Source organism: Glycine max, chromosome 7, assembly GCF_000004515.6.
Source record: "Glycine max cultivar Williams 82 chromosome 7, Glycine_max_v4.0, whole genome shotgun sequence".
Lineage (NCBI taxonomy): Eukaryota > Viridiplantae > Streptophyta > Magnoliopsida > Fabales > Fabaceae > Glycine > Glycine max.
Genome location: NC_038243.2, coordinates 24,923,458 through 24,950,234, shown reverse-complemented (window position 1 = coordinate 24,950,234; position 26,777 = coordinate 24,923,458). Strand labels below are relative to the sequence as shown.

General features: G+C 36.2%; 2 protein-coding genes and 1 pseudogene across 2 annotated transcripts; 2 read left to right on the top strand and 1 right to left on the bottom strand.

Moving 5' to 3' along the window:
- The first annotated feature begins 3,766 nt into the window (after nucleotides 1–3,766).
- Nucleotides 3,767–3,839, top strand: LOC113002262 (uncharacterized; annotated as a pseudogene).
- A 9,203-nt stretch (nucleotides 3,840–13,042) lies between these two features.
- Nucleotides 13,043–13,687, bottom strand: LOC102668796 (uncharacterized). Its single transcript, XM_006584266.1, has one exon. It carries the CDS (start codon nucleotides 13,685–13,687, stop codon nucleotides 13,043–13,045), a length of 645 nt encoding a protein of 214 aa, XP_006584329.1.
- Nucleotides 13,688–16,942: 3,255 nt separating this feature from the next.
- On the top strand, nucleotides 16,943–21,804 carry LOC106799279 (uncharacterized). The gene is made up of 6 exons (XM_014777473.1): nucleotides 16,943–16,987; nucleotides 17,356–17,406; nucleotides 18,447–18,551; nucleotides 19,968–20,019; nucleotides 21,425–21,495; nucleotides 21,592–21,804. Exons 1-6 carry the CDS (start codon nucleotides 16,943–16,945, stop codon nucleotides 21,802–21,804), a joined length of 537 nt encoding a protein of 178 aa, XP_014632959.1.
- The last annotated feature ends 4,973 nt before the right edge of the window (nucleotides 21,805–26,777 follow it).

The window sequence follows — 26,777 nt, the reverse complement described above, 5'->3', positions numbered from 1 at the left end:
GGGGCTAAGGACTCTAACATAGTTCTCTTGCTCTCTTAGAACTAAAAAATTGTAAAAGAATAAAAGACTCCCTCCTAAGGTCTAGAAACAAACTATTTGTAGCCTTAGGTTATGTTATTGCTAGTGCACGCTAATCATGATCGTGAACAACCCATCACGGTTGTGATGAATTTTCATACTCAGTTCCACACTTGGTCGTGATCAAAGGGTCACAACTTGGATGATCTTTACTATTTCTAACGCTGGGTTATGATCAAACCATCATGGTCGTGATGAAAAGACAAATTCTTCACTTTGTCATTTAGGCTTGTTTTTAGCTCTTTATCTCTCCAAATTTCCCTGTGATCACCTGTTTAACAAATCCAACCAAAAACCTTAAGTTCTGCCAACACATTGTATCATAATTGCACACAATAGGCCTAGAACTACACATAAAAAGGTGATCAGAATCAAGTTTATCAACCTCTCCACACTTGAACTTTGCTTGCCCTCAAGCAATTTTTATGATTATTATCTCAAAATAAACAAATTTTCTCAAGTCAAATTTTCTCATACAACCATACATCAAGTCATACAAAATAATTCAAGGAATCCATTAGGCTTAATTGTTCTTGCAAAATAATCTCAATGAGCAAACATGTTCACTCTTCTTACCATCTCTCAAGGGTAAAGTTGTATATCAAGAAACACTTAAATCACAATTCAGCAGACATCTTCACAATTTTGTTAATCAATAAACTCAACTCTAATAGACCCTAAAATTTTTTCAAACAAGTGATCAGTTCAGGTTGTAATGGGGCCAAACTTGTAATGTAAAGTGGACGCTGAAAGGAATAGGCAACAAAAGGGGCTCCAATAAAGATAGACAACAATTACTCAAGTTCAGGGGAACTTCTACCTTTTCGCTTCCAATAATCTTATTCACTTTGCATTTCATTCATTTTCCTCTTTCTCTCTGTCTTTTTTTTCTTTGTAGGAATTCTCCTTGATTTTCATTCACCTTCTGCAGACATATTGCACTTGGGCCAATTTTCCTTTTTATTATTTGACTTTTGATGCCTTTTATTTTATTCATGAGAGAAGGAGTTTGGAATTCACTTCACCTTTTAATTGGCATAACCTGCATTATCAGTATCAATTCCCACATCCATTTTCACTGTGTTATAGATCAATTTAATACGACACAAATTAGGTATCAAAGAAAATATTCAATCTAGCTCAACTTATGCAACTAAAAGGGAATTTTCTTAAAAATGCCAATGTGTGCCTCATCTTTTCAGAAAAGTTCAAGAACCACTTAAGGATGTGCATGTCAAAATAGGATATAGAAGGGATGTTACTGAAAGGACCAACCATACACACCAAGAGAATTACAGCTCAAAACTCATATAAATGAGGGTAGCTCAAAGAGAAAGCCTACAAACTTTTCTGCTAATATTCCTCCACTTGAGAATATTCATGTTACCTCGATACAACTCAATTAGGGAATCTTTGAAAACACAATAACTCAACAACAACAAAATTTCAAAAATCACACCTCTGGAGAATCAAAACAAATGCCAAGAGTCATATCATATCTCAATTTGGGGAAGCAATAGTGGTACACAATCAAATCAGAAAAAATAGACATCATGCATCTTTGAAAAGTACTAGGTGCATTACAAAGCCCAAATGGCATTCGCCTATATGCAAAACTTCCATATGGACATGTAAAAGTGGTTTTCTCTTGGTTCATTTCAACAACTGGAATTTGCAAATAGCTCAAATAACCATCTAGATAACAATAAAAAGCCTTTCCTGCTAGCTTTTCAAACATTTAATCAATAAAAGGAAGTGAAAAATGGTCTTTCTGGGTGGCCTCATTAAGTTTCCTATAATCAATATACATACGCCACCTAGTGGTTTTCCTTATGGCAATCAGTTCATGGTTCTCATTCTCCAAATAGTAGAGCCCCCCCAGTTCATGGTTCTCAGAAATGGGTTAGATAATACCTGCATCCAACAACTTAATTACATTTCCCTTCACTACCTCCATCATGCTGGGATCGAGCCTCCTTCGAGGTAGTCTCCTGGGTGTAAATTCCTCTTCAGTGTTTATCTTGTGGTGCATATGGTAGAGTCAAGACCCTTTATGTCATGAATTGTCCACCCAAAGGCCTCCCTGATATCTCTAAGAACTCTCAGTAGTTTTCCCTTTTCACTTTCATGCAAACTTGTAGAAATCACAACTGGAAGAGAAGAAGTTATGTTAAGGAAAACATATTTGAGGTTGGACAGGAGGGGCTTCAATTCAAAGTTAGGAGGATCCTCAATGGAAGGTTTTTCCTTTGGACCATTTCCCTACTCCAACCTCTAAAACCTAGGTGGATTAGACACCAACTAAGCTTGAAGAAGTATTAGTACTTCCTTTTCACCAAGGCCCATTTCCTTTTCAAAGTTCTCATTGGTAAGAACTCTCTCAAGAGGATCAATCATCCAAACACTTGGGAGTCTTTCCTCTACCAAATCATCAAGAATGTCCCTAGACTGAACAAAATTGATAGTAGAAAAAGAAATAAGTTTTTTTCACAGAATCAAACAAATTAAACACTACTTTTTCATCACTTAAACAAAGGGTGAGTCTACCAGGCCTAACTTCAACCACTAGAACACAAGTATTCAGAAAAGGGCATCCTAATATGATAGGGACTTTTTCATCTTCCTTCATGTCTAAAATAACAAATTTTGCAGGGAAGATGAATTTATGTATGTTAACCAAAACATCCTTTATCACGCCTCCAGGATAAACCACTAAGTGATCCACAAGGTGAACAGTGATATTAGTGGGCTTAGGTTCCCTCAGCCTATTTTCTAAAAAATGAAATAAGGCATCAAATTTACGCTAGCCCCTGAATCACACAAGCATTTTCAAAATAAGATTCTCCTATCATGCATGAAATTGTGAAACTCCCAAGGTCTTTCAGCTTCAGATGAAGCTTCCTTAAGGAAACAACAAAACATTCTTCATTAAGGCCCACAAATGCAAAATTTGCTAACTTTGTTTTATTAGAAAGTATTTCTTCTAAATATTTGACATATTTTGGGATCTATGAGATAACCTCAACAAAAAGAATGTTGATGTCCAATCTCTTCATTATTTCAAGGAAGTTTTTGAAGTACTCATCTTGTTTCAAATTTTTTACCCTTTGGGGGAAAGGAATATTTACCTAAGGAGGCCCCAGTACCTTCTTTTCCTCTACTCCTTTGTCTGGCACCAGGCTCTCTTCAGTGAGAACCTCTTCTGTGGTATTTGAAGTAGACTCCTCTTTTTGCTTGAAGTCCTCTTTAACCTTTTTGCTTCTTATCTTGATAGCTTTAGCATCTTCCTTTTTTGGATTAGTTTCAATTTAAGAAGGAAGTGTCTTAAAAGCCCTTTGTGACAAGAGAGAGTGTATGGAAGAAAGTTGGGTCTCCACAAGCTTCATGCGCTGATCATTTTGGGAGATGTATTGAATCAACGCTTCTTGCGCTGATCATTAAAGTCTCAATTTGAATTTGTTGTCCAAATCTAGAAGTAGTTGTTTCATCCTCCACTTGGTTAACTGTTATCTTCATGATTCTCTTATCCTTGGAGTTGTTGTAGGGATTGGAGCGCATGTCCTCTATGATCTTGATGGCATCAATTGGTGGCTTCATCATCATATTGCCTTGACATGTAGCATCAAGGCTTGTCCTATTGTGGGAGGGCACTCCACCATAAAATATGTGCATTATCCTCTGCTGGTTGAACCCATGGTGTGGACAACTTTTGAGCAACTCCTGGAATCTTTCCCATGCTTCAGACAAATTCCCTTGAAGCTTATCGATATTTATCACAAAGAAGCATCTTTAAAGGAAATCACTAACATTAGGTCTAGTTGGTGATATTATTCTCTAGAAGTTCACTAAGCTAATCCCACGCTTTCCCATTTAGAGAGAAGGGAAAAATAGCTATCCTTATGTACTCCTTGTTGATGTTGGGTTGTTTGATTGTGTCACACAACCTCAAGTGCACCATGGGGTCCTTACAAGTAACTCAGTTGATATCAAAACCAAAGGACTAATCAAGTTCCCAAAATAATTTATATTGTAACAAAGCAATTGAAGGAAGAATTTGAAATAAGATGTGATTGTTGAGTAATTATCTAATGCATAAATTGAATCTAAACAGGCAAGATAATGTGAAAGATAAGATAAGATGAATATTTAAGGATTATGATTTCACACTAACCAATTCCCCTAATTCTAATGCTAACAAGATTTTTACAATTGTTAATTGTCGATTTCCCAATGTCAATAAGCCAATACAATGGCCTAATAATGCTCTTTGCTTTAAACAATACTCAATTGATAGTTGATATATTAATTTAAACCAAAGGATTAAGTACATTGATGAGGGTGATTAATCAATTTCCTAATCAACCTACCAGAGATTACCCAATCAGTTTGGCCATATAGTTTAGTATAAAACACTCATTTCCTAGAGCTACCAATTACATGCAAAGAATCACTACTATGCAATTGATTATGTATTAGAATATATGTTTCCAAATAGAAATTGAAAGCAAGGAAGAGAATAAATTGATTGAATAACATCGAGAATCTCATTAAATCAAGAAAAGGGTTCAAGGTAGGTTATATCATAATCCTCGAACTTGGGAGACTAGCCACTCATAGCCATTAATAAACTAGAAATCCTAAAAAGAAGTAGACATGCCAAGAGGATGAAAATTCGGATGAGGAACCTTCCAAATTGTGATCTCCATGCTTTATTGGGGCTAAGGATTCTAACACAATGCTCTCGCTCTCTCAAAACTCAAAAATTGTAAACAAATAAAAGACTCCCTCCTAAGGTCTACAAAGAAACTATTTATAGCCCCAGGTTAAGTTATTGCCAATGCACTCTGATCACTACTGTGATCAACCCATCATGGTTGTGATGACTTTTCGTACTCAGTTCCACGCTTGGTCGTGATCAAAGGATCACGGCTTGGATGATCTTCACTATTTCCGACTTTGGGCTGTGATCAAACCATCACGACCTTGGTGACTTCCTGGCTGATAATGACCGTGATGAACAGATAGATTCTTCACTTTGTCATTTTGGCCTGTTTTGAGCTCTTTTTCTCACCAAATGCCACATGATCACCTATTTTAGAAATCTAACAAAAAGCCATGAGTTCTACCAACAAATTGTATCTTAATTGCATGCAGTAGGCCTAGAACTACAAATAAAAAGGTGATCAAAATTCAGTTTATCACTTTTCCAGCTCCACTTTCTTCATCTCTGGATGAAGAATATGACTCCTAATATTACCTTTCTCCTTCCAGACTCGATTGCAAGTCTGCCATTTCCAGAACATTGTATCCTCTAAATCCATGATACAGTCTGGTGTGAAGATTGTGATGCACATGGGTGTATGGTTGCTTATGAACAAATGGTCTTGAAGGTAAGATTCATGTTGTTACTTGTTGTTCAATTGGCTTCATCAATCTTTTCTCAAGCATGTGAAAGAGTTCTGAGACCCTAATAGGATTTTAACTTGTCACCATTATCTTCCTTACATCTAGATGTTCCATCATGACTTCGATGGAGACAAATTTTAGTGCTCCATATATCTCTTCTAAACGTTTGAGTATGTCTTCATCTACTATATCAAATTGAACAACAATGAACTATTCATTAGCACCAAACACTGGCCTTGGACGAATAGAAGTACTTCTAAGGTTTGTCTCAATAACATCATCCTCGGCTTCTACAAGAACTTCTTCAATAGCTGGCTGAAGCATGGCCACTTTAAGAGCTTCCTTTTTTATAGGACCCATGTCTGCAAGAGTAGTGGTAGCTTCTAGCTCTACTTGTCGATGAGTAGCATCCAAAAACAAAATATGAGTTGCATGTTCTACTGCAGATTGAACTTTCTCCATAAACTTTCTCAAATCCTCCATCTGAGCTTTCTTCCTCTCTTGTTCAGATTGTGCATGTATAGATTGAACAATAGAACCTTTGGGCAATGGCTCACCATCTATCTCCATCATGGTAGCCTTCTCGACACTCTTCCTTTGCTCTTCCTCAATAGACAGAGTCTTCAGAGATTCCAAAATAACATCATCTTGAATTTCTCTAGATACCTTGCCTACCAAGGCAGCAAGCTTGGCATCTTCAACTAATTTCTTTTTGTTCTCCTCCTCAGATAGTTCATTCATATACGTGAGCACTCCTTCTTCTAACTCAAAGGCCTCCTTCTTTTCAAGTATCTCATCCAACTTGGCCTTTTTACGTGCTTCATTCAAAGACTACTTCTTGGACTTAGCAAATGCAACTTCTGTTATCCTCAAGGGAGATGAAGCTAGTTTGGGTGAGACTTCAAAGGTCTAAGGTGGAAGGTCTAGGGAGGGTAAGGGTTGAGGTGTAGGGCTTTTAAGAATCACATCATTAGATTCTTGGTTCTTTGGAGGTGAGGATGATTGAGTTTTAGATGGTGAGGGAGGTGTAGGCTGAGGTTAAGGGTGTTTGATTTTTACGATTGGTCATTTAGTTGATGGTCTAGATTTAGATTCAAACTTAGAGTTTGGAGCCTTCCTCTTTTGGGTGGTTCTAAGGTCTAAGGGTGGTTGTTTCTTTAGCTTTTTGGGTGGGTCTAAAGGGTTAGGTTCAAATGAAGGTGGGAGTTTTTTTTTTTCTTTTTGTGAGTAGTTTGGGCTTGCTCCCATTGTATCTGTTGAGGCGCAACTTCAAACTCAACATCAACAAGTTAATCCCAAGTTCCCATTGTCTGACCTACCATAGACAGTGGTTCTTTCTTAGGTTCCTTTGTTCGAACTCTAGGATAGTCCCAAACTTTATCGGAAAGTTTACCGAGTCGTTTAAGTAATAATAAAATGGTAAGAAATCGAGTATCGAACTCAGGGAACTTGTTTCATTTGGTGAAGTTTCATTCAACAAGCAGGCATTGTTATAAAGCCATGTAGATAGAATTAAATCAAAGATGTATGTGCTGTAAATCTAAAAGGACTACAAATACGCTTATCAAAATGGGAGAGAAAACAAATGATTAAAATGTTGGGTTCTTCTACTAAACGCTTGATGTAATTAAAATATTTTTCTCTATTTAACATTATTTCTACATTCTATGCTGAGGACTAAAATACCAAACACCGATTCCTCGCGTGAATGGACTAATTCTAATTAAACCTCGTTCTCAGATATCTCGTCGAACTTAGCCTAATCGAACAACATTACAATCATAGCATATCAAAAACTAAAACCCAGCACTCTATGTCTAGCAATGCAGTTATCTAGCCCTGCTCTATCCAATTCTAAGGATTAATACATTTTCCAATACTAAAAATCCTAACTTTACACACCAATGGGTGATCAGACCAAAAGCATGCAATAATTAAGTGCAGATAGAAGCAATGAACACATAAAACAACTTTAAATAGATAGTTAAGACTTTACATCAAGTTCCAGCAGATTTCCCCAACAGAGATACTTAGCTTTCCATCACAAGGCAAAACCTTTCAGCTACAAGATGAGGGTTTAAGAAGAAAATAACAAATTACACAATGGTGGGGATGTCTCCTCCACTTGTAGGAACCTAGAAATTACTCCTAAACCTAAGATCCTCTTGAAAGCTAAGGTTTTTTAGCTTCCTTGCTCTGTTTTTTCCCTCTATTATGCTTTCTCCGTTGTAATCCACACTCTCTATGATTTTTCCAACTTCAGCCTTAAAAAGGGCTTTCTGTCCTTGAAGGCTCGCTTAGCACCATTTTCGCGCTTAGCGTGAGTTAGTGAATATCTGCTGACCGAGCTGGGCGCGCTTAGCGCAGGAAGAGACAAGCGTCTCACTGAGTGAGATGATGACGCGCTGAGCGTGCAGATGCTTCTCAGATTCTCCTCTAGATTCTCCCAACTCGCTAAGCGCACAAGCCTTACTTAGTGAGACCCCAGCTGCTAGCCTTCACAAATTTCATCCTTTTTACCTGAAATTGAAGTTGAAACACATTAAATTCACAATGTTGGGCATTTCTACTGAACAAAATTAAGCTAAACCTAAAAATATGTACAAACCTACAAAAAGAACCATAAATTGGGGAAAAGACAAACATTTTATAACACTTTTCTATACAAAAGTTAGTCGTAAATGACGACTAACAAACTCCCCCAAATTTACAATTTTGCTTGTCCTCAAGTGACAAATCACAACGGTTATTCTAAATTGTGTTTGTTTCCAAGCATTCAATAACATGACACAAGTGGCATACAATACTTCAATCAACAACTTTTCACAAAATATGCAACTTTTCAAAGATATCAGCATGATAATTAAGCACACAAGTGAAATAAGCTAGCAGGCAAGACAGATATCAAGGAAGATTCAACAAGCCAATGCCTCACGGTCACTGTTTCTCTCAAGCACAAGTGTTTAAGGCTATTTCTCAATCAACAACCAACACAAGTCTCAATCTTTGCAATTCATCTCATGCCATATAGTTACAAACACACAAATTGAATCCGAAGGGCTTTTCTTGGCTTGTAATGAGGCTGGGCTGCAAACAAAATGTGGTTTTTCTAGGATGCAAAAGTCTTAAGTTTTAGGAGAGCATTCATCCTTAGATCAACCCTTTTTCTGTTTTATTCCAGCTTCAATTACATGCCTTTTTCATTTAAGGCACTTAGCTTTGACAACAGCACACACTTAGCTTTTATTTTTTGGATTTATTTCTTCTTATTCATTTTTTTATTTTAATTTTAGTAGCTTTTACTTGCTGCTTATTGATTTTGTTGTGTGTGTTGTCATCTTCTTACCACAATTGTTGTCACCCAATAAACTCCCCCAAATTTGGGACAAATTTGCCTTGAACTATGATGCTCTCCTACAACCTAAGACAAGGTAGATGGAGATTACAATTTATAGGCTCAGGGTTCTAGTTAATCAATCAAACTTTCAGCTCAACATGGGTGCAAAGTATAATTCATTCAGGCACAAGGTAAGCTTTTTGGCTAGGTAGTTGTTTCAGTCAATCATGACCTTCATCATCTTCAAACTCATGCATTCATTTAGTAATTAGAGATTCATGCAAAAATCAGTACCCAATGTTAGTCGTTCTCTCACATTTAAAGATCACACATTCACCGGGTTGTGGCTAGTGATTACCTTCGTAATCAATCTGTCAAACCAACTAACATTTTCAACCATGTATCTAATCCATGTTCTTTCTCTTCTAATTACTGAATACTTATTCAAAGCATATGATCTACGCAGTACAATTCACTCAATTCATGCCATTGATCAATCCAATTCATTCAACAAACACAAGATTTTTAAATCAAATCAAACCACTGCAATAATAATAAAAATGCAAACTGTTCAACGAGCTTTCAAAATTTTCTAACTAAATAACTAAACATAAAAACTGTACTAAAAACATAAACTGAAAATAAAATGTATCTAAAGCAGAAAAATAAATGAAAATCCTATCAACAATCATCCGGAGCAGCAGTAGGCTCGTCCTGAGCTGGTGCAGGCTCGCCATAAGGTAAAGAAGGAGTATCCTGGGCTGGTTGTGGTGTCTCATGTGCTGCTGTAGGCCAAGGATCCCAGGTACTCTATGCCGCCTGAAGATCTGCTGCATAATCAGTGTCCTCGGCACCTTCTTCACCCTCAGAGACCTCTACGATAGGTGAAGTAGCATGTAGAGTGGCCTCATGAGCAACCTCTGGCTCTGGCTGAGGCTCCTGGGTTGTGGAAGCCTCACCTCCCCCCAAAGGAGAAGGCTGGACTCTTGGCCAAGCCACCTGTGCCATGAACTCATCCATGCTGATAAAAGGCCAATGTTGAGTCGAGTCATGCATACTCTGCATCACCAGGCATAAGCCACGGTGGATGCTTTGCAACATAGGAATGGTGACCTTGGAGCATTGGCACTGGCATGATGATGATGGAGCAAACGAAGCTGGTGAATGAGAATAAGTAGGAGGAAGTGGTGGTGCTGAAGTAGAAGGGGCTAAAGCCGGAGAAGGAGCAGGTGCAGAGGAAGCAGAAGCAGGAGGAGCAGCTGAAGATGGAACCTCAGATCCTCGAGCCTGTGCCTTGCGAGTCCCTGGAAATTTGATCATGAGATCGTCCAGGTTCTAGCAGTTCTTCTTAATGTATGCCAAATTAATGGCAAGGCTGAGGAACTCGAAAGTCAGAGAATCTGAGATGACTCCTCTGGCTATGCACAATGCTGAAATCAATGCAGGAAAACCAAGCCTGCAGGAGTTGAACTTGGCCATCTGTGACATCTGGTGTGAAATGAGGAAGCCCACGTCCATGTCCATCTTCATAACCGGCCCATAGACTAACCTCGCCCTGTCCATATTAAAATCAGACGTGTGAGAGGTGGGGGCGAGGTTGGAGTATGAGAGCACACTCCATGTCTTGGCCAAGGTAGTCAAGTCCTTCCTCAGGAGCCTCCAGGGCGCTCCTTCAACATTAAGAACAAATCCATGTCCTAGAATACAAAGCTTGGAGGCAAGCTCCTGAGGGTGTGTCCACGCCCTACAGAAAATAGAATATGAGGGGTACTGCTCCCCTGGCAGAATGACTGGTGGTGTTTCCCAGAAAGCATTCAACAACGCAGCTTCAAAATTTATTAGCTTCCCTCTGACTCGAATCTGTTTTGGTGATTTATCTTCTGGATCATACAGGTTCAAGTAAAATTCTTTAACTAGGGCCACATCGATGTGCCCATCCATATGCTGTGTCAGCGCCTTATGCCAGTTCCGCCGGATGAGCTCTCGCCTGAACTCATCGTACTCAGTCACGAAGAGGTTAATGTTCCTCTCTGGAAGGATGTTCCAGGAGTGAATGTTCTGAGAATAACACTCCCAAGCAACCTCGAAAACAAACCGGGTGGTATCATAGAGTTCCCGAGGTTGGGAGGCTGTGGATTTCCTCTTCCTGGAAGCCATCTGCATCAAAAAAGGAGCACAAGAATCAAGTTAGAAAGGTTTTTATTTCAACTGAAAACAAAAAAATAAAACTGAAAAGTACACTAGGTGCTTAGCGAGACTGACTCGCTTAGCGCACAAGGCGCGCTTAGCACGACAACACAAAAACAAAGACTCTAGCTAAGTGAGACACACTCGCTTAGTTGAAACAACACAGTGGTTAAGCGAACATGGCTTGCTAAGCCTTATTCTCTAACAGAGAGCTAATTGCGCTTAGTGAGACAAGCTCGCTTAGCGCGACCCACTAAACAGGCTTAGTGCCAGTAGGCGCTTAGCCCACACAGACCTCTGGAACATAATTGGCTTAGTGAGCAGGCTTGCTAAGCCCAATTCCAAAAATAAATAAAACAGAGAAGAAATTGCGCTTAGCGAGCAGGGCTCGCTTAGCGCATGCACAAAATCACAGAAAAACAAAAATGCCTTGGGCTTAGCGAGATTGACTCGCTTAGCCCAGGCTTATTCAGCCAACAGGGCTGAGTGGCTTAGCGAAAGGACTCACTTAGCCACCAACAGAAGACAAAAAGACTCTAAGAGTTTGTCCTAACAAACTAACTCGCTAAGCGCAGCATGCTAGCTAAGCGAGTTCATACCAACTGAAAATAAAAATAAAAACTGGAAATTTAAATACTCACTAAGCCCAAGTGCAGTGGCTTAGCGAGTTCATACGAACTTTCAACATATGCACAAAAATGATGAACACGCTTAGCGGGACAGGGCCGGCTAAGCGAGTTCATCCAAAAACCCAAAAAATCAATAGAAATTGATGAACTCGCTTAACGAGCAGGCTCGCTTAGCAAGATCATTGAAAATTCCAGAAAAATTGGGGCTTCTCAGCCTCTCAACACAGGCCCCTATTAGGCCTCAAAACCTAATCAAAACACAGTAAAATTATGTACATTGTGCATGAAATAAAACCCCTAACAGCATGCTTACTAACAACTAACCTAACAGCAATAACATCCAACACAAAATCAAAACTTTAAATAGCTATAGTAGTCTTCTATCCTAAGGTTCAGAACAAAAATTTAAAAGTAGAAAAATGAGGAATACTTACTTGGATATGGAGAAGATTAATGCACAGGAAGCAACAAAAGCAGAGGAGGATGAATGCACAATGCAGAGAGTGCAAGGTACAAATGCTAAGGTAAAATGAGAAGTGAATGCATAAAGGAAACTGCCTAAGGGAGTTAAGCCTTATTGTTGGCAGTTTCGGCTGCCTCGCTTAGCGCAGGTCACTCGCTAAGCGAGCACTCAATGACTTTTGAGTTTTCAGAATTCAAGCTCACGCGCTTAGCAGGTAGACTCGCTTCGCCCAATTCGAAAATATGGCATTCCAGAGAAAAAGTTAGGCTTAGCGCGAAGGGTCGCGCTTAGCGAGTTCTGCAGCTCTGATTGGTTTGCAACTCTCGCTTAGCGGGCCATGGCCCGGCTTAGCGAATAAAATGATTCCTGATGCAGTAGTGGGGCTGGCTTAGTGAGTGGCTCTTGCTTAGCGCAATTCCAAACCCGAGAGGGATTTGGGCTTAGTGGCTGACCCGCTAGGCGCAATTCAAAATAAGGTCCAACAGAGAAGGAATTGCGCTTAGCGCACCGTGGGCACTTAGCGAGATGTAGTTGTGCGCTTAGCGAGATGACTTGCTTAGCCAAATTTTAAAAGATGAAATTCCAGATAAGTTTTTGGCCTTAGCGCACAGGGCTCGCTCAGTGAGACCTCTTCAGCCAATGAACAAGGGTTAATGCGCTTAGCGCGAGAAGTGACTCGCTCAACACGTGAAGGATCATTCGCTTAGCGCACGTGGCGCGCTGAGCGAGTGGATGACGGAATTTTTTTTTTCTAAGTGTTTTCATCCACAACTTCTAGAGAAGCTTGATCAACCCCATTTTCAATGTAAAATATGCTGATTAATCATTCAAACAATCACAACAAGTATTCCCAAACTAAATGCAGTAAACATAGAATTAAAAAGGACTGGGTTACCTCCTAGCAAGCGCTTGTTTAGTGTCATTAGCTTGACGCATCTTACTTTATGGATCAGGGTTAAACTTGGTTCCAACCTTCAAATCCTGCTCCTCCTCAACTTCATCCATCACATAACAGACATTTTGGTCCAACAACAGCTTTTCTTCCTCAAATAAGTCGAAGCTGATCTTCTGATTATCAATACCCATCTCCAGCTTCTTCTTTCCCATATCTACCACACAGCTGGCAGTTAACATGAAAGGACGTCCCAAGATCAAATGGATTTTAGAGCCCTCTTCGATGTCCATTACAATGAAATCAACTGGGAAAGTGAAATGCTTTACTCGAACCAAAACATCCTCAATAACTCCATAGGATCTGGTAGCAAAACGATCTGCTAATTGAAGTGTCATCATGGTTGGCATAATTTCCAACTCTCCTAACCTCCTGCACATAGAGAGTGACATTAAATTTATACTAGCTCCCAAGTCAATGAGAGTTTTGCCAACAGACACATCACCAATAGAGCATGGTATAGTGAGACTTCCAGCATCTTTGTGCTTTGGTGGAAGGATCCGTTGAATTACTACACTACAATTCCCCTCCATAACAATGGTTTCACTATGTATGTACTTGCTCTTTTTGGTTAGCAAATCTTTCAGGAACTTTGAGTAGAGTGGCATCTGTTGTAAGGCCTCTCCAAAGGACATAGTAATCTCCAATTTCTTGAAGATATCAAGGAACTGAGCTAGGTGTTGCTCCTTGTCTTTCTTTAAGGGTACCAAGGGATATGGCACCTCTCTCCCTTTAGCTGGACTAGCCTTTCTTTTCTTTTCACAAGCCAGCTCACTCTTAGTTCTTCATGCAGGCTTTCATATAAAGCCATGTAAATAGAAGATGACTCTGATGAACAAGGCTCCTCTAGAATTGGTACTTCCCTTTCTTGCAAGATTTTTCTCCGTCGTTCTGCGTTGTTTCTTCTGCAAGTAGCTTCAATCTCCAAGTCCAAATCAACTAAATCACCTGCAGAAGATCTACGGTGCATACAAAACACTAGCAAGAATAGTGGTTAACCAATTCAAGAGAAAAACAAATTCTACACTAACTATATATTCACAAAAACAAATAATTGAAGAATAAAGAATTAATGCCTACCAACTGAACTAGACTTCCCAAATGGAAAGAAGTTCCTCGGCAACGGAGCCAAAAACTTTGTTCAAACTCTAGGACAGTTCCAAACTTTATCGGAAAGTGTATCGAGTCGTTAAAGTAATAGTAAAACGGTAAGAAACCGAGTATCGAACTCAAGGAACTTGTTTCATTTGGTGAAGTTTCATTCAACAAGCAGGCTTTGATATAAACCCATGTAAATAGAATTAAAACAAAAATGTATGTGTTGTAAATCTAAAAGAACTACAAATACGCTTATCAAAATGGGAGAGAAAATAGATGATTAAAATGTTGGGTCCTTCTACTAAATGCTTGATGTAATTAAAATATTTTTCTCTATTTAACATTATTTCTACGTTCTATGCTGAGGACTAAAATACCAAACACCGATTCCTCGCATGAATGGACTAATTCTAATTAAACCTCGTTCTCGGATGTCTCGTCGAACTTAGCCTAATCGAACAACATTACAATCACAGCATATCAAAAACTAAAACCCTACACTCTATGTATAGCAATGCAGTTATCTAGCCCTACTCTATACAGTTCTAAGGATTAATACATTTTCCAATGCTAAAAATCCTAACTTTACACACCAGTGGGTGATCAAACCAAAAGCATGCAATAATTAAGTGTAGATAAAAGCAATGAACACATAAAACAACTTTAAATAGATAGTTAAGACTTTACATCAAGTTCCAGTAGAATTCTCCAGCAGAGATACTTAGCTTTCCATCACAAGGCAGCAACTTTCAGCTACAAGATGAGGGTTTAAGAAGAAAATAATAGATTACACAATGGTGGGGATGTCTCCTCCACCTGTAGGAACCTAGATATTACTCTTAAACCTAAGATCTTCTTGAAAGCTGAGGTTTTTTAGCTTCCTTGCTCTGTTTTTTGCCTCTGTTATGCTCTCTCCGTTCTAATCCACAGTCTATGATTTTTCCAACTTCAGCCTTAACAAGTACATCCATAGTGACAACATCATTGTGGACGGAAACTGTAGTGCCGTAATTCAACACATCCTACTCAACAAACTGATCTAGACCCCTTAATAGTTAGTAAGCAAGCATGGTAACATTCTCAAAAAATAGTACTATATGGGAGTTTCTTAAAAAAATTTCAACCATGCTCTACCAAAATAGAAAAGAAAAAAAAACCTCATAATCATTGACTTAAAAGAAGCAAGAAAAGGAATCCCCCAAGTAACATGGTGCAGAAGAAGATAGTAGTAATTTATAAAAACAGGATAATGGTTAACGCATTGGCTACCATTGTTTTAAGAGTTATACGCCATGTATTATTTATACTAGGCTTAAATATCATTCTAGTTCCTGTAAATATGAAAGAAAAAAAAAATATTTTAGTCATTGCAAAAAAAAAATTGTAGGTTTTAGTCATGGGTTGGTGTACGGGTCAATTTGATCCTTTTTGCTCTGTATTTAAATAGATCAAACCAAGCTAGCTTCTTATTAAATGGACCACATTTGGCAATTGCTTCCAGAAACTCCTTAATTGCTTCTTGCACCTTTTTAACCTTCTGGAAAGCCTAATCTGTTTAAATTCAGGATTAGCCTTTCCAAAATGTAGCAAATGCTTACATTCGGGAGTGGCTAATCCAGAATGTACTTATGTAAATTGCATTCTGAAATGGGGTGTAGGAAGCAAATCCGGAGGTACAGAAAGCAATTGCCACCACATTTTTGCCTTGTTTGTAAAATTGGACAGGCTAATGCTAATGAACTAGCCTGTGGACCCAATAATAAAAAATTGGAAAATAGAAAGAAAAAATTGTAAACTGAAAAATTAAAATGATAAAAACTGTAAAATATCTAACATAAGATTAATGAAAAATATAAGAAAATATACATTTATACTAAGTCTTATAAATGAGATGTATATGGAAAAGGCTATTGTGCCCATGCTCCAGTTGTTGACATGTGCCCAATTTCTTGGCTTTTTGCACATTTTATACCCCTCCAACTTTGCTTGATTTTGTGCCACCTCGCTGCCATGTGTCTTGCTTTGAACTTTTTTTCTGCTGCCAACTCCACGTATCATTCTCAAACTGGTGGATTTCAACTTCTGTTTAATTTTGCTTGATAATCTGTCTCAAATCCTAAATCTTTCTCTTTCCTCTGTTTATCTCTTTCTCTTTCTTTTTTTCGAAAATTGAAATTTCCCCGGAATGCTGAAGCCACCCGGTTTTCGCAATGCATTCTCTCTTCTTCTTCATCATTTGCTGCTCGCTTTGGTCTCTGCACGAGGATCTCACAAAACCACTTGGAACACTCTCACCAGTTGGTGTTGTTTTCGGGCATTTCCGCTTCAGGCTTTGGTTGCTCCACGTCATTTTGGCCTTGCTTCGTTGGTTGACAGGTGCATTTTGTGCTTGCTTCATTTGTTGACACATGCCACAAAGAGATGAGATTTTTCCTCTGCCTTCATCTCAGACGTGTGCCATAGAGAGATGAGATTTTTCCTCTGCCTTCATCTCACCACTCTCCAATCTTCCATTCTCCCATCTTTTCTCCAATTGCGCCGCGCCGAATTTCTCGACCTTCACTTCGGTAATTTCCATCTTTTTTTTCGTTTTTTTTCCTCCCTTAATTTCATGCCTGTGTTGTTTTGCTTTTTAACGCTACTACGTTTCACTGATTTGATTGCCGCTTTCTTCGTGTATTCTTGGGTGTGGTAAAACGAAGTTTCTTTCTCGCGTTGAACCCTAATGTTTGCTAATTCGTGTTATTGTTGCTGCTGCACAGAGGCTTGTTTTGTGAGCACCAAATACGAATATGGATCACCACGAGGATGAAAGTAACAGCAAACAAGTTGATGAGGTTGCAACCATTCATCTTTTATTTGCTACTTTGTTTGAAATATGTTATATATATATATATATATATATATATATATATATATATATATATATATATATATATTCTCTTTCCTTGCTGAACACAAGCTTGGTTTTAAGGTTTTATGTGGGGCTGGGGTTGCTGATTAGTCTTTTTAAATTTTTGGGAATTTGTTTTAATGTAAAGGAATTGCATATTTTTCTTGGTATTTTTCTTTGGGTCGCAATAGCATTGAATGGTATGCTCATGTGTTGTATTATGCCAGGACATTGGCCCAGTAGTCTCCCAGCCTCATTCAACTTATGTACCCAACATCTATATTTTCTAATGAAATCTAATCTATCATGCAGGTTTTTGTCATTGAGAATATTCGTTGCAATGAACTTGAACTTCTTTTCGCTGTTTGGATCATGATGCTTGCATTAGAGATTGGAAATATTGGTATCCTATGAGTTGTTTTGGTCACAACTTGAGTTTTTAATTTCTTGCATTTGTGGTCATTGGTCAACATAATATCATAATGATATATGCCTCTATTTTGGAACAACATTACACAACAACTTGCTCTGGAGTATATTGGGTCATTTTATTTTATTTTTGTTTCATTAGAGAATCATTAGTCAGTCATCATATATTGTAATTAACAAGGCCTAAGTTAAGGTTCAGAGTGATATGGTTGTTGTTTCTCTCCCATCTTATCTTAAAGTTCAATTTCATTATTTAATCTCTTATTCTCTTTCAGGTATTATACTATACAATAGTGTTTTTTTTAAATAGGTTTTCTTTTGCATTATTCGGCTCATTATTTGTAATAACCATGATCAATAATCAACAAGGAGATTCACCAGCATAGATGCAGATTTAAATGTCCTGAAGAAGAGGATAGAGACGGTGCATTTGTAATAACCTTGAGTTCTTTTGATAAAATTGATGTTCAAAAACCTTGGACGGGTTGTTGGTGTTCTTTTTCCTGTTACTTTATTCTTTGAAATTAATGTTACTATTATTCAATACTTGATGCTTGCCCTTATATTGCAAAATTTGTGTGTAACTGCAACACATCGGCCTATTATAGAGATATTAGAAAAGGAAAAAAAGGTGTCTCTTTTTTATGTTAGTGTTATGCTTGGTATCTATGGGTTTGTCATTGCTTTTGATGGTAACTTATAGTTGGGTTGCGTGCATAAATCTTTCCATAAAGTCTACATGCTATTTGCATGTGTTGAAAATTACGCTCTAAACTTATGACCTTGGTTGAGACAAAGCAACAATAGACTTGGAGAGTTCTTTATTTCTCGATGATCTTGGATTTTGAACTCATTTTTTATTAAGTTGTTAGCCAGTAATTTTAATGAAGGGGAATTATTGTATCCTTTACAAAATAGGTGGGTTTATGATTGAAAGGAGCTAATGTATGCTTAATGTGTTTGATGCATGATAGGAACGTGCTGCTGCTCTAGCAGAAGGGCTACCAGCTCCAACATTATGCAGCAGTGGGGACGTTAGAGATTTAAACATAGAATACTTTAAATATGCTCATCAGCATGTATGAAATGAAATTTCATTTAAGCAAAGTCCTCTCCAATCCTTTGAGCTCTTTCGCTTTTCGTTTTTAGTAATATGTTACTTCCTACATTATATTGAATCAAGTATGTGCAAGTGTTTCTTCTGAATCAGTAAATAAGACTGAGCTTTTACAATGGAATGAATTATATGGAGAAGGGGGTTCACGAGTAAAGAAAGCACTCAGCTATTTCATGTGAGTTTTTCTATTGCTGACATGTCCCCCCCTCCCCTGTAGCCTCCATCTCCTGAAGCCTGCACATTTGTAGTTTTGCTAATGTTTATCACTTCCAAGGGTTTTCTGTTCAGCCATTTCATTTAGGTTTTTATTTATAAAGTTACTTTTATTACATTTGGGATGATGGGTTTTGAAAGGAGTTAAGGAGTAGAGCCTTCCAAAATTTTGGTATGTTCTGCTGCTTTTGTTTTGTTCCTCATCCCAAAAGGATGTCCTTTTATTTTTGTGCAAATTAAATAAGAGGGAGAGAGGGAAATAAAAAAAAGTGAAAAAAAGTGATAAATGTAATAAACAATGCGATACAAAGTAAAGAGAGAATGACATTGAAAAAACAAAATCAAAGTATAAATAAAATGAAAGAAAAAGTACGTGCATATATATTTATAATAATTTTTGAGCTTGGAACCAACCAAATTGTTGTTAAAGAGTGAAAGCAGCAGGCTCAAATGCTCTTTCATAACTAAAACTAACAAACATATTTACTTAATTATAAGAGAAAAAATAGTTGTGGTTGACCCTTCAGAACTTCCAAAGCAAACTTATCAAGGTTTAGCAATTCTTATCTACCAAAGGAATTAGCAGTTGTTTATATGTTTTGGCTATTCCTTTTATTAGGTATGCAATAGAGCATAGATGTGGAGTATTCAAGTTTATGATTGGGTGAATGAAGTTGTAATTTTGAGTAGGAAACTATATAATTTAGAAGCATTATGTTGGTTGCTTTGTTATGCAGAGAATCACTGAGGGACAGAACAAAGTGGTAATTACTTATAGAATGTGGGCTAGGCTCATGTCTTCAACAAATCAGCCTAGCTTTACGATTGCTAAAACTATCTCTGAAGAAAAAAGGGAAGAAGAAGCAAACGGCCATGTCCCTAAGTAAGGGCATTGTTCAAATAACCATTTGGCTTAGAAAGAAGTCGACAACATTTTTCACCCTGCTATATATGTATATGTTTATTGTATTCATTTTATCTTATATCAATTAGAAGCTTTGTTTGTCCTAGCAACCTGGCTTTGACCTTTGTCACAATTTACCTATATGACAAAGTTTTTGTGTAGCAGTTTAGGTTGAGTGACTCCATTATCAATAATCTAATTGATTGAATACATGTTTTTAGCTCATTAAACTGCTTGATTATCTTGAGTTATTGAGTGTAGGTTCTTTATAAATTCACTGCCAGTGACTACCTGCCTGGCATGTTCTGGCAAGGTACATGGCCATGGCGCTAGCTTCTAATTGATGATGAGTATAATAGTCTAATTCATTTGTGGTCTTCAAACATGACCTAACATAGGAACTTCTTATTGTAACGTTACTCCTCCTTTCATTCCAAAATCAATGATGTTTAATATTCTTTTAGACAGACTGAGAACATAAATATTCCAATAGAATTACTATTTACTAGGGAATAATTTTACCAAAATATCTTTATTTTTTTTCTTAACTTCAATAAATATATTATTAAGTCTTCTAAGAAAACATTATTTATCATATGATAAAATTAGAATAAATGTTTTAATATTTTATTGAAAAGTGATAACATCAAAGAGGTAATCTGGGATGAGATAATTTTTAATCAAGCTAACTGTGATTCAGAGCCAATCTGGGATTTATGATGTTACAGGGCGTGGAGCTGGAGTAAAGCTTTCATCAAAGAGTTTGATCCATCGTTATATGTATGGTGTATAGATACCCTCAATTGTTTACTCCATCTAAGGTAGATGCCAATGGAAAAACTGCAATTATGTAGCAGTAGTTAATCGGGAATATAGATTACAGAGGGTGAGTCTTTGTTTTGTATCCTGCAAGGGCAGCATGGCTACATCGAGACCTTTTATGAGTTTGGTTGTTTCATCACCAAACTTGTGCTTTTATTGTGTAATTTTGTGAAGGGTTTTGACACTTCTTGTGGCAGAACCTTTTCACTTGCTAATATATCTCTTTCATTTGCTGTGCAAAAAAATAAAATGAAAAGAGGCTGGAGGAGTTAAAAATGTAACAATACTTTCAACATCGATCTCTGCCTCCAAAATGTAAATATCTAGCAATGTTCACCATATGCAATTTTGAGTCTAATAATGCCATGCATGATCAATCTTGGAGTTTCTGTAAATGTTACATATGCATATGTCTATTTTCTATTCTCTAAACCTTGGGCCGCTACAAGCAACAAGAGTGACCATTCAACTAGCCAACACTGAAGCACTGCAATCCGAGTAGGAATTGTAGAAGACATTATGCTAAGTGAATGACTTAGTCTTTCCTGTAGAATATTTCTACATATTAGAAATGCAAGGAGACAATACCACAAGAATATATTAGCACCCCTTAGGAAACTGATTCTCATGACAACTAAAACAAAGATTGGCGTACAACATGAAAAGCTGTCAATGGAGATTGGCAAGGATATGAAGACCTTTAATATTTTACAAGCAATGATCCACTAGGAAAAAAAAAACATTATGTTTTTTCACATTTACACAGCTTATAAGTTTGCTTATAAGTTTACACTGCTTATAAGTTTGCTTTAATCAACATTCTACACATGAAATTTTAGTTATGTGCCAACCTTTTTTGTTTTGTTATTAGACGTTGAACAAATTTTCATGTATAGCATTGGCTGGGGTGTCCACTGAGTATCTTATATATGGATTTTCTGAAGGAGGTCTAGATGACATAAGAAAGGTTTATGCAACTTTTTACTTACTTACTTAGTGAAAACATTTGGAAAGCTCACATGGCATTGCCATTACTAATTGTGATTTTCTTAATTGTAGACAGTTGGATTTATTGCTCAAGGGCCTAGGCTTCACACAGAAGAAGGCAGATTCTCATGTTAGATGGCCTTTGCTAAACACGGTCTTGGTCTTGTGGAGGCATGAAGCAGCTCGAGGGAAGGTTGCTGAGGCCTTATCAATGGGAAAATCTATAGGATCCTGCATTGACATTATAGAGAATTCTATCAATGTTTCAGATCTCTTACTGAAGCTTTGACCCCCTTGATTATTCCCTTCTTTTACTCTAAACTCTGCTCACAGATATGTTGATTAATATTTCCATAAATTTTCATATGGTATCATTACCTTGCTCAAATTCGTATGAGTATTGACAAAATGAGGGTTTGCAAAAAAAAAAAAACTAATGCTTGCTAAATAAATAACCAGAGTTGTTATGAGACTTTTTCTTTTGTCACTTTGAAATCAAAGTGATTTCAATTTCAAGGTAAAAAAAAACAAATTTTGAAATTTTGTACTAAGTGTAGAATAAGAAGCTTTGTTCTCAAAATAACAATGTACAGTCAACTTAAATAAATTTCTCTGATGTTTTTGCACTCGTGGGAGAGTCCTAAAGCTTGATATGAATTCAAGAAATTCTGATGAGCTTCTATTGTGTGACTTGACATGAATGTGTTCTCTAGAAATCATTATATCATCTCATAAAGAAAAGAAATCTTCATATTAGCTGCAACAATCCATTTATGGAAATGAAAAAAAAAACAATAAATGTAAATGAAGATGAGAGAAGTTTATAATATAAAATAAAATATTAGTGGTACAAGGAGTTACTTTGATTGTGTAAGAAAAAAAAACAAAAAAATAGTTTTTGTGAAATTAAACGTATTAGTTTTTGGTTATTAAATCTTCTTTATTAATATTATGTCAAAAGCTTTTGTTTTCCCTCTAAGCCTGTAAATTTTTTTTGCTGGAACTCTAAGCCTATAAATAAGTACATTTATTCTGGAGATTTCCCTTTCTTTCCATTTCAAATCTTCTATCATCATTCCGAGATAAAAAAAATCCATAATAAAAATTGTGACATCATTCAAATTGACCTTAATAAATGTAAATGCACTCCAAAGGCATCATCGTACATGATGATGATGTTGAATTTGTTTAATCTCATCAAAATGTTAAAAGTGACGAACGAAGTCTATTCTTTTTTTATGCTTGATCGCGTTTATTTTTTTAAATAATTCTACCCAAACCATTTTTTATATATTACAAGCCCAAACAAATTTAATACACATTATTAACTTGAATATCACATGCCAAACATGCATTGGTGTTTTTTCGCATATGTTTTTAGTATTGTTCTTTAATTCATGCTCGGCAATTGCTTTTAGTATCATTATTTACTCGCATTTTAATTGTACAGTTGCAATCTCTTAAAATAGTTTCTTAAATTAATTTTAGAACGTATCTTTGAAAATGATTTCATACAGGTGGGATAAAAAAATAGAAAATGAACAATTTAGTTTTTTCTTAAATTTAGTGTTATTTTTTCCTTTTTCTTTCATTGGTTTTGCTTTGGAATTTTTTTGAAGAAATAAGGCTTTTATTTATATTTTTAACATACTTATCGATTAATTTTAGGAAGAACCTATAATTGTATAATTCTTAAATTATTTTTGTTAAGGGGAAATGTTTTTGTTTTCATGAGGAAAATGTTTTTAACACAATATAGAATGATGCATTGAGATGATTAGAAAGGAGCTATATTGGGATGATTAAAAGACCCAAATGATGCTAAGTATTTTTTGTTCCTCTAAATAGAAATTTTTAATTTCATCTTTTTTGGAATGTGACTTTTGTAAATAACATCCAAGTTTATGAGTTTAAATTGTTTTTGTTCTGTTATAACTTTAAACACTATAGCTAAAGTGAGGTATACTTCTTCAATTTTAAAGGATTTAATTATTTAGAGAAGATACATAAATATTCAATGTCATAAACATTCCAATAAATATTACATTTTAATTTATATTTTTCATAACTTTCTCTCTCGTATTCATTTCCTTTTCTATTATTTTCTAATTTTATACATTTATTCATTCTACCTTTCACAATTAACTAATTATACTTTCTTATTCAAATTCTTATTTAAATGTTTATCTAATTTACATTTTATCTATAGAAACTTCCAGCTTCTTGCCGCATCTTGATGTCTGCGGCCGGCATATGACAATTCAAAGAAGATTTGACCCTCATCTGCAATGGAACGTCGTTGTCATGTAGATGAAGTTACATTTTACTACAAGAGTTACGATAAAATTTAGATATTGGCTTAGTGATACCAAGTAAATTTTATTTGTATTTTCTTAATTTTACAAACAATGTTTTGTAGTTTGAACATCAACTTTATTATAAGTATTAAGCCTTTTTTGCTTCAAGAGTGTGTTTCCTTTTATATCTGTCTTGCAACAAAAAATCACACTTGCTAACTGACTAAGGAAACGACCCTGTGTATGCACGTAGAAGATTTGGACTTCCATTGCAGTGGAATGTTGTGGTCCTTCACATTGGAATTGGGCACAGATATGTTGTACAACCATGGTATCAATTCTTTGCGGAGAGTGATTTCTACCACGGCGATAAGGTCTCCTTCTATTACAGACGTAGGAATAAAATATGGAAAATTATCATCCACTGCAAAAAAAAAAACTGGGATGACAGTGACATTGATTAAAGTCAGAGAAGATAATATTGTCTATCTTTCTTGCTTTCATAAACAATTTTTCAACTATGTAAATATATTACCAATGTTTAATCAATTTTTATTTGCATATTAACTTTCATTTTATTTCTGCTTTGCAAAACAAATAAAAATACATGCGAAAAAATTTACAAACGACTCGTGTGTATGCTTATGTTATTATTATTATTATTGTTATTATTATTGTTATTGTTATTATTATTGTTATTATGTAGGCTCTGTTCTTCTATAGTTTCTTAATTTATTTCCTAATCAGAGAATAAATAAAAAGGATTAAGAAAGAAAATAAATTGGCAATTAGAAGACAAAAGGACTGGGATGATAGTACCACTGATTAAACTACCTTTTGTAGTTTACAATTTTTTAGAAATGTTTTTCAATGATGTACTTTGAACAATTAATTAATTATAAATATTAACTTTCTTTATAATTCACTTATGAATTTAATTTTAAGCCTATATTGCAATTAAAAAAAGCTCGCAAAGTAACTTAACAAATAAACCTAAAATCAAGTAAGGAGTATTTGTGAAAAAAATTACCCAAAATAGTCACTTTCAAAACATACACTTACCTTCATGAGGCCATTGAACTGATTAGAGACAATAGCCTTCAGATGCTATCAAACTCTTGCTTAGAAGGAGAGCTTACAAATGATGATGGGACTAAATGTGTCTACCCTCAGGATGTTTGCACTCTGAACCACGAGTGTCCTAATCCAAAGTCATTGCTCTAATACCTCACCAGAAGAATTCTAAGGTTAGACGGACTTAATATTTTTAACTGAAAATAACCTATAGTCTAATGCTTGAAGAGCTGTACATAATTAATTGAGCTTTTACTGATTTTTCTTACTTTCTTTGTTTAATGTCATTATGAGGATAACATATGAAGGAATGATTTATTGTAAGCAGGTCATACATTTTGGTGACAAGTTCATCCTTGAAGGACCAATTGAAAGGTATAGTTAATTGATATCAACATTTGTTTATAGTTCTTTTCATTGACCAATGAATCCAAATTATGTACTGTTAACAATGCTTCTTCTTACAGACAAAAATTGGCTATTGTTATGTTTCAATACATTTTGCATGATCCCAAGCATGATGTCTTCGTTGCTTTAAGTAAAAAAATCATTTAAATGTCATGTGAGCAGAAGTTCAAATTTCAAATTGAAGGATTTTTCCCTGGATTTTTTATTTGACACTGGTAGTAGCCATTTTTTGCTGATCCGAAGAGTCTTCAAAAGTTTGTTCGGATTAATGATGTTAAGAATCATTCCTTTGTTTTGCATGTTTACTTTATGGAAGTAGCTAGGTTGACATATGTATATTTGACAGTAAAGTGGAAGGGAAAGAAAATGATATGCAAATGGATTATAGAAATTAGCATTTACCGTCAATATTTTGTAGTTTCAAGCGCAATATTATTATAAATAGTAAGTTTCTTTGTTGTTCCACACTATATTTCATTTTATTCCTATTATGTAATAAAAAAAATAAAAAATCAACTGGCCCGTGCGTACGCATGAGTCACCAGATTCTCTGAAGTGCAACGGAAGTGGAACTTCCAAACTTAAAGTTTACCTAGAAATGTAGGTCACTCTGCTTTGCCCAATTTTATGCACAATATCTAGTGTGACATTGTCTAATGCCTGGCATCACAAAAATTACACAAGAAATTAGTATCTAAAGTCATCCTCATCCAAATTAATGATATCCACATCATGGATTTTGAAATTATTAAGTGGCCCAAGTTACTAAGCATCACAATAATGCAAGAAAAAAAACCTAGTCCAAAGGAAAAGGGAATATGACATAGCAAGCTGATAACAACCAAAACAATATCTTTCACTGCACGAGCCAAAGGAAAAGGGAATATGACATAGCAAGCTGATGACAACTAAAACAATATATTTCACTGCACGAGCCATGAACCCATAATAATGACCTCAAGGCAGAAGGACCAAGACCAACATTAAAGAGTAAACCAATTGTAAGAATTATTTACTTTTGTGTATTGTTAGCAAAATACACTAATTTATAATGAAAGAGGTTTACAAAATAAGGAAACTAAATAATGAGTAATAAGGGAAATAATCCCATACTAAACTGCTATAATTAAAACATATCAAATCATATATTGCATTCCTCCTCAAGCTGGAGCATATATGTCATATGAAGTAAGCTTGTTACAAATATTGTAAACCCCACATAAACAAAAATAAAGATGGTTCCACTCGTGTGGTTGTGCCGAAAAACCTCGGCTGCAGCCAACGAAGGCTCGTAGTGGTGACAGGTATTGTTCACCCATGAATAAAGCACGCCCTGAGGCAAAAGGATGTGGTTCCAATGTAACGCTCGCTAGAGATGCATCACGTATCATGTGCGTGAACTTCTCTCGCCAGAAAAGGGACCTATGTGGGGTTGCTACGACAGTGTGTTAGTTGGCTATACACGTGGACGACGGGACATTCT

Coding starts and splice junctions, on each gene's coding strand:
- LOC102668796 (XM_006584266.1), bottom strand. CDS start 13,687: ATGTCCTTTGGAGAGGCCTTACAACAGATGCCACTCTACTCAAAGTTC.
- LOC106799279 (XM_014777473.1), top strand. CDS start 16,943: ATGGATCACCACGAGGATGAAAGTAACAGCAAACAAGTTGATGAG. Junction 17,407..18,446: donor AACTTGAACTTCTTTTCGCT/GTTTGGATCATG, acceptor GATGCATGATAG/GAACGTGCTGCTGCTCTAGC. Junction 18,552..19,967: donor TTAAATATGCTCATCAGCAT/GTATGAAATGAA, acceptor TATTGAGTGTAG/GTTCTTTATAAATTCACTGC.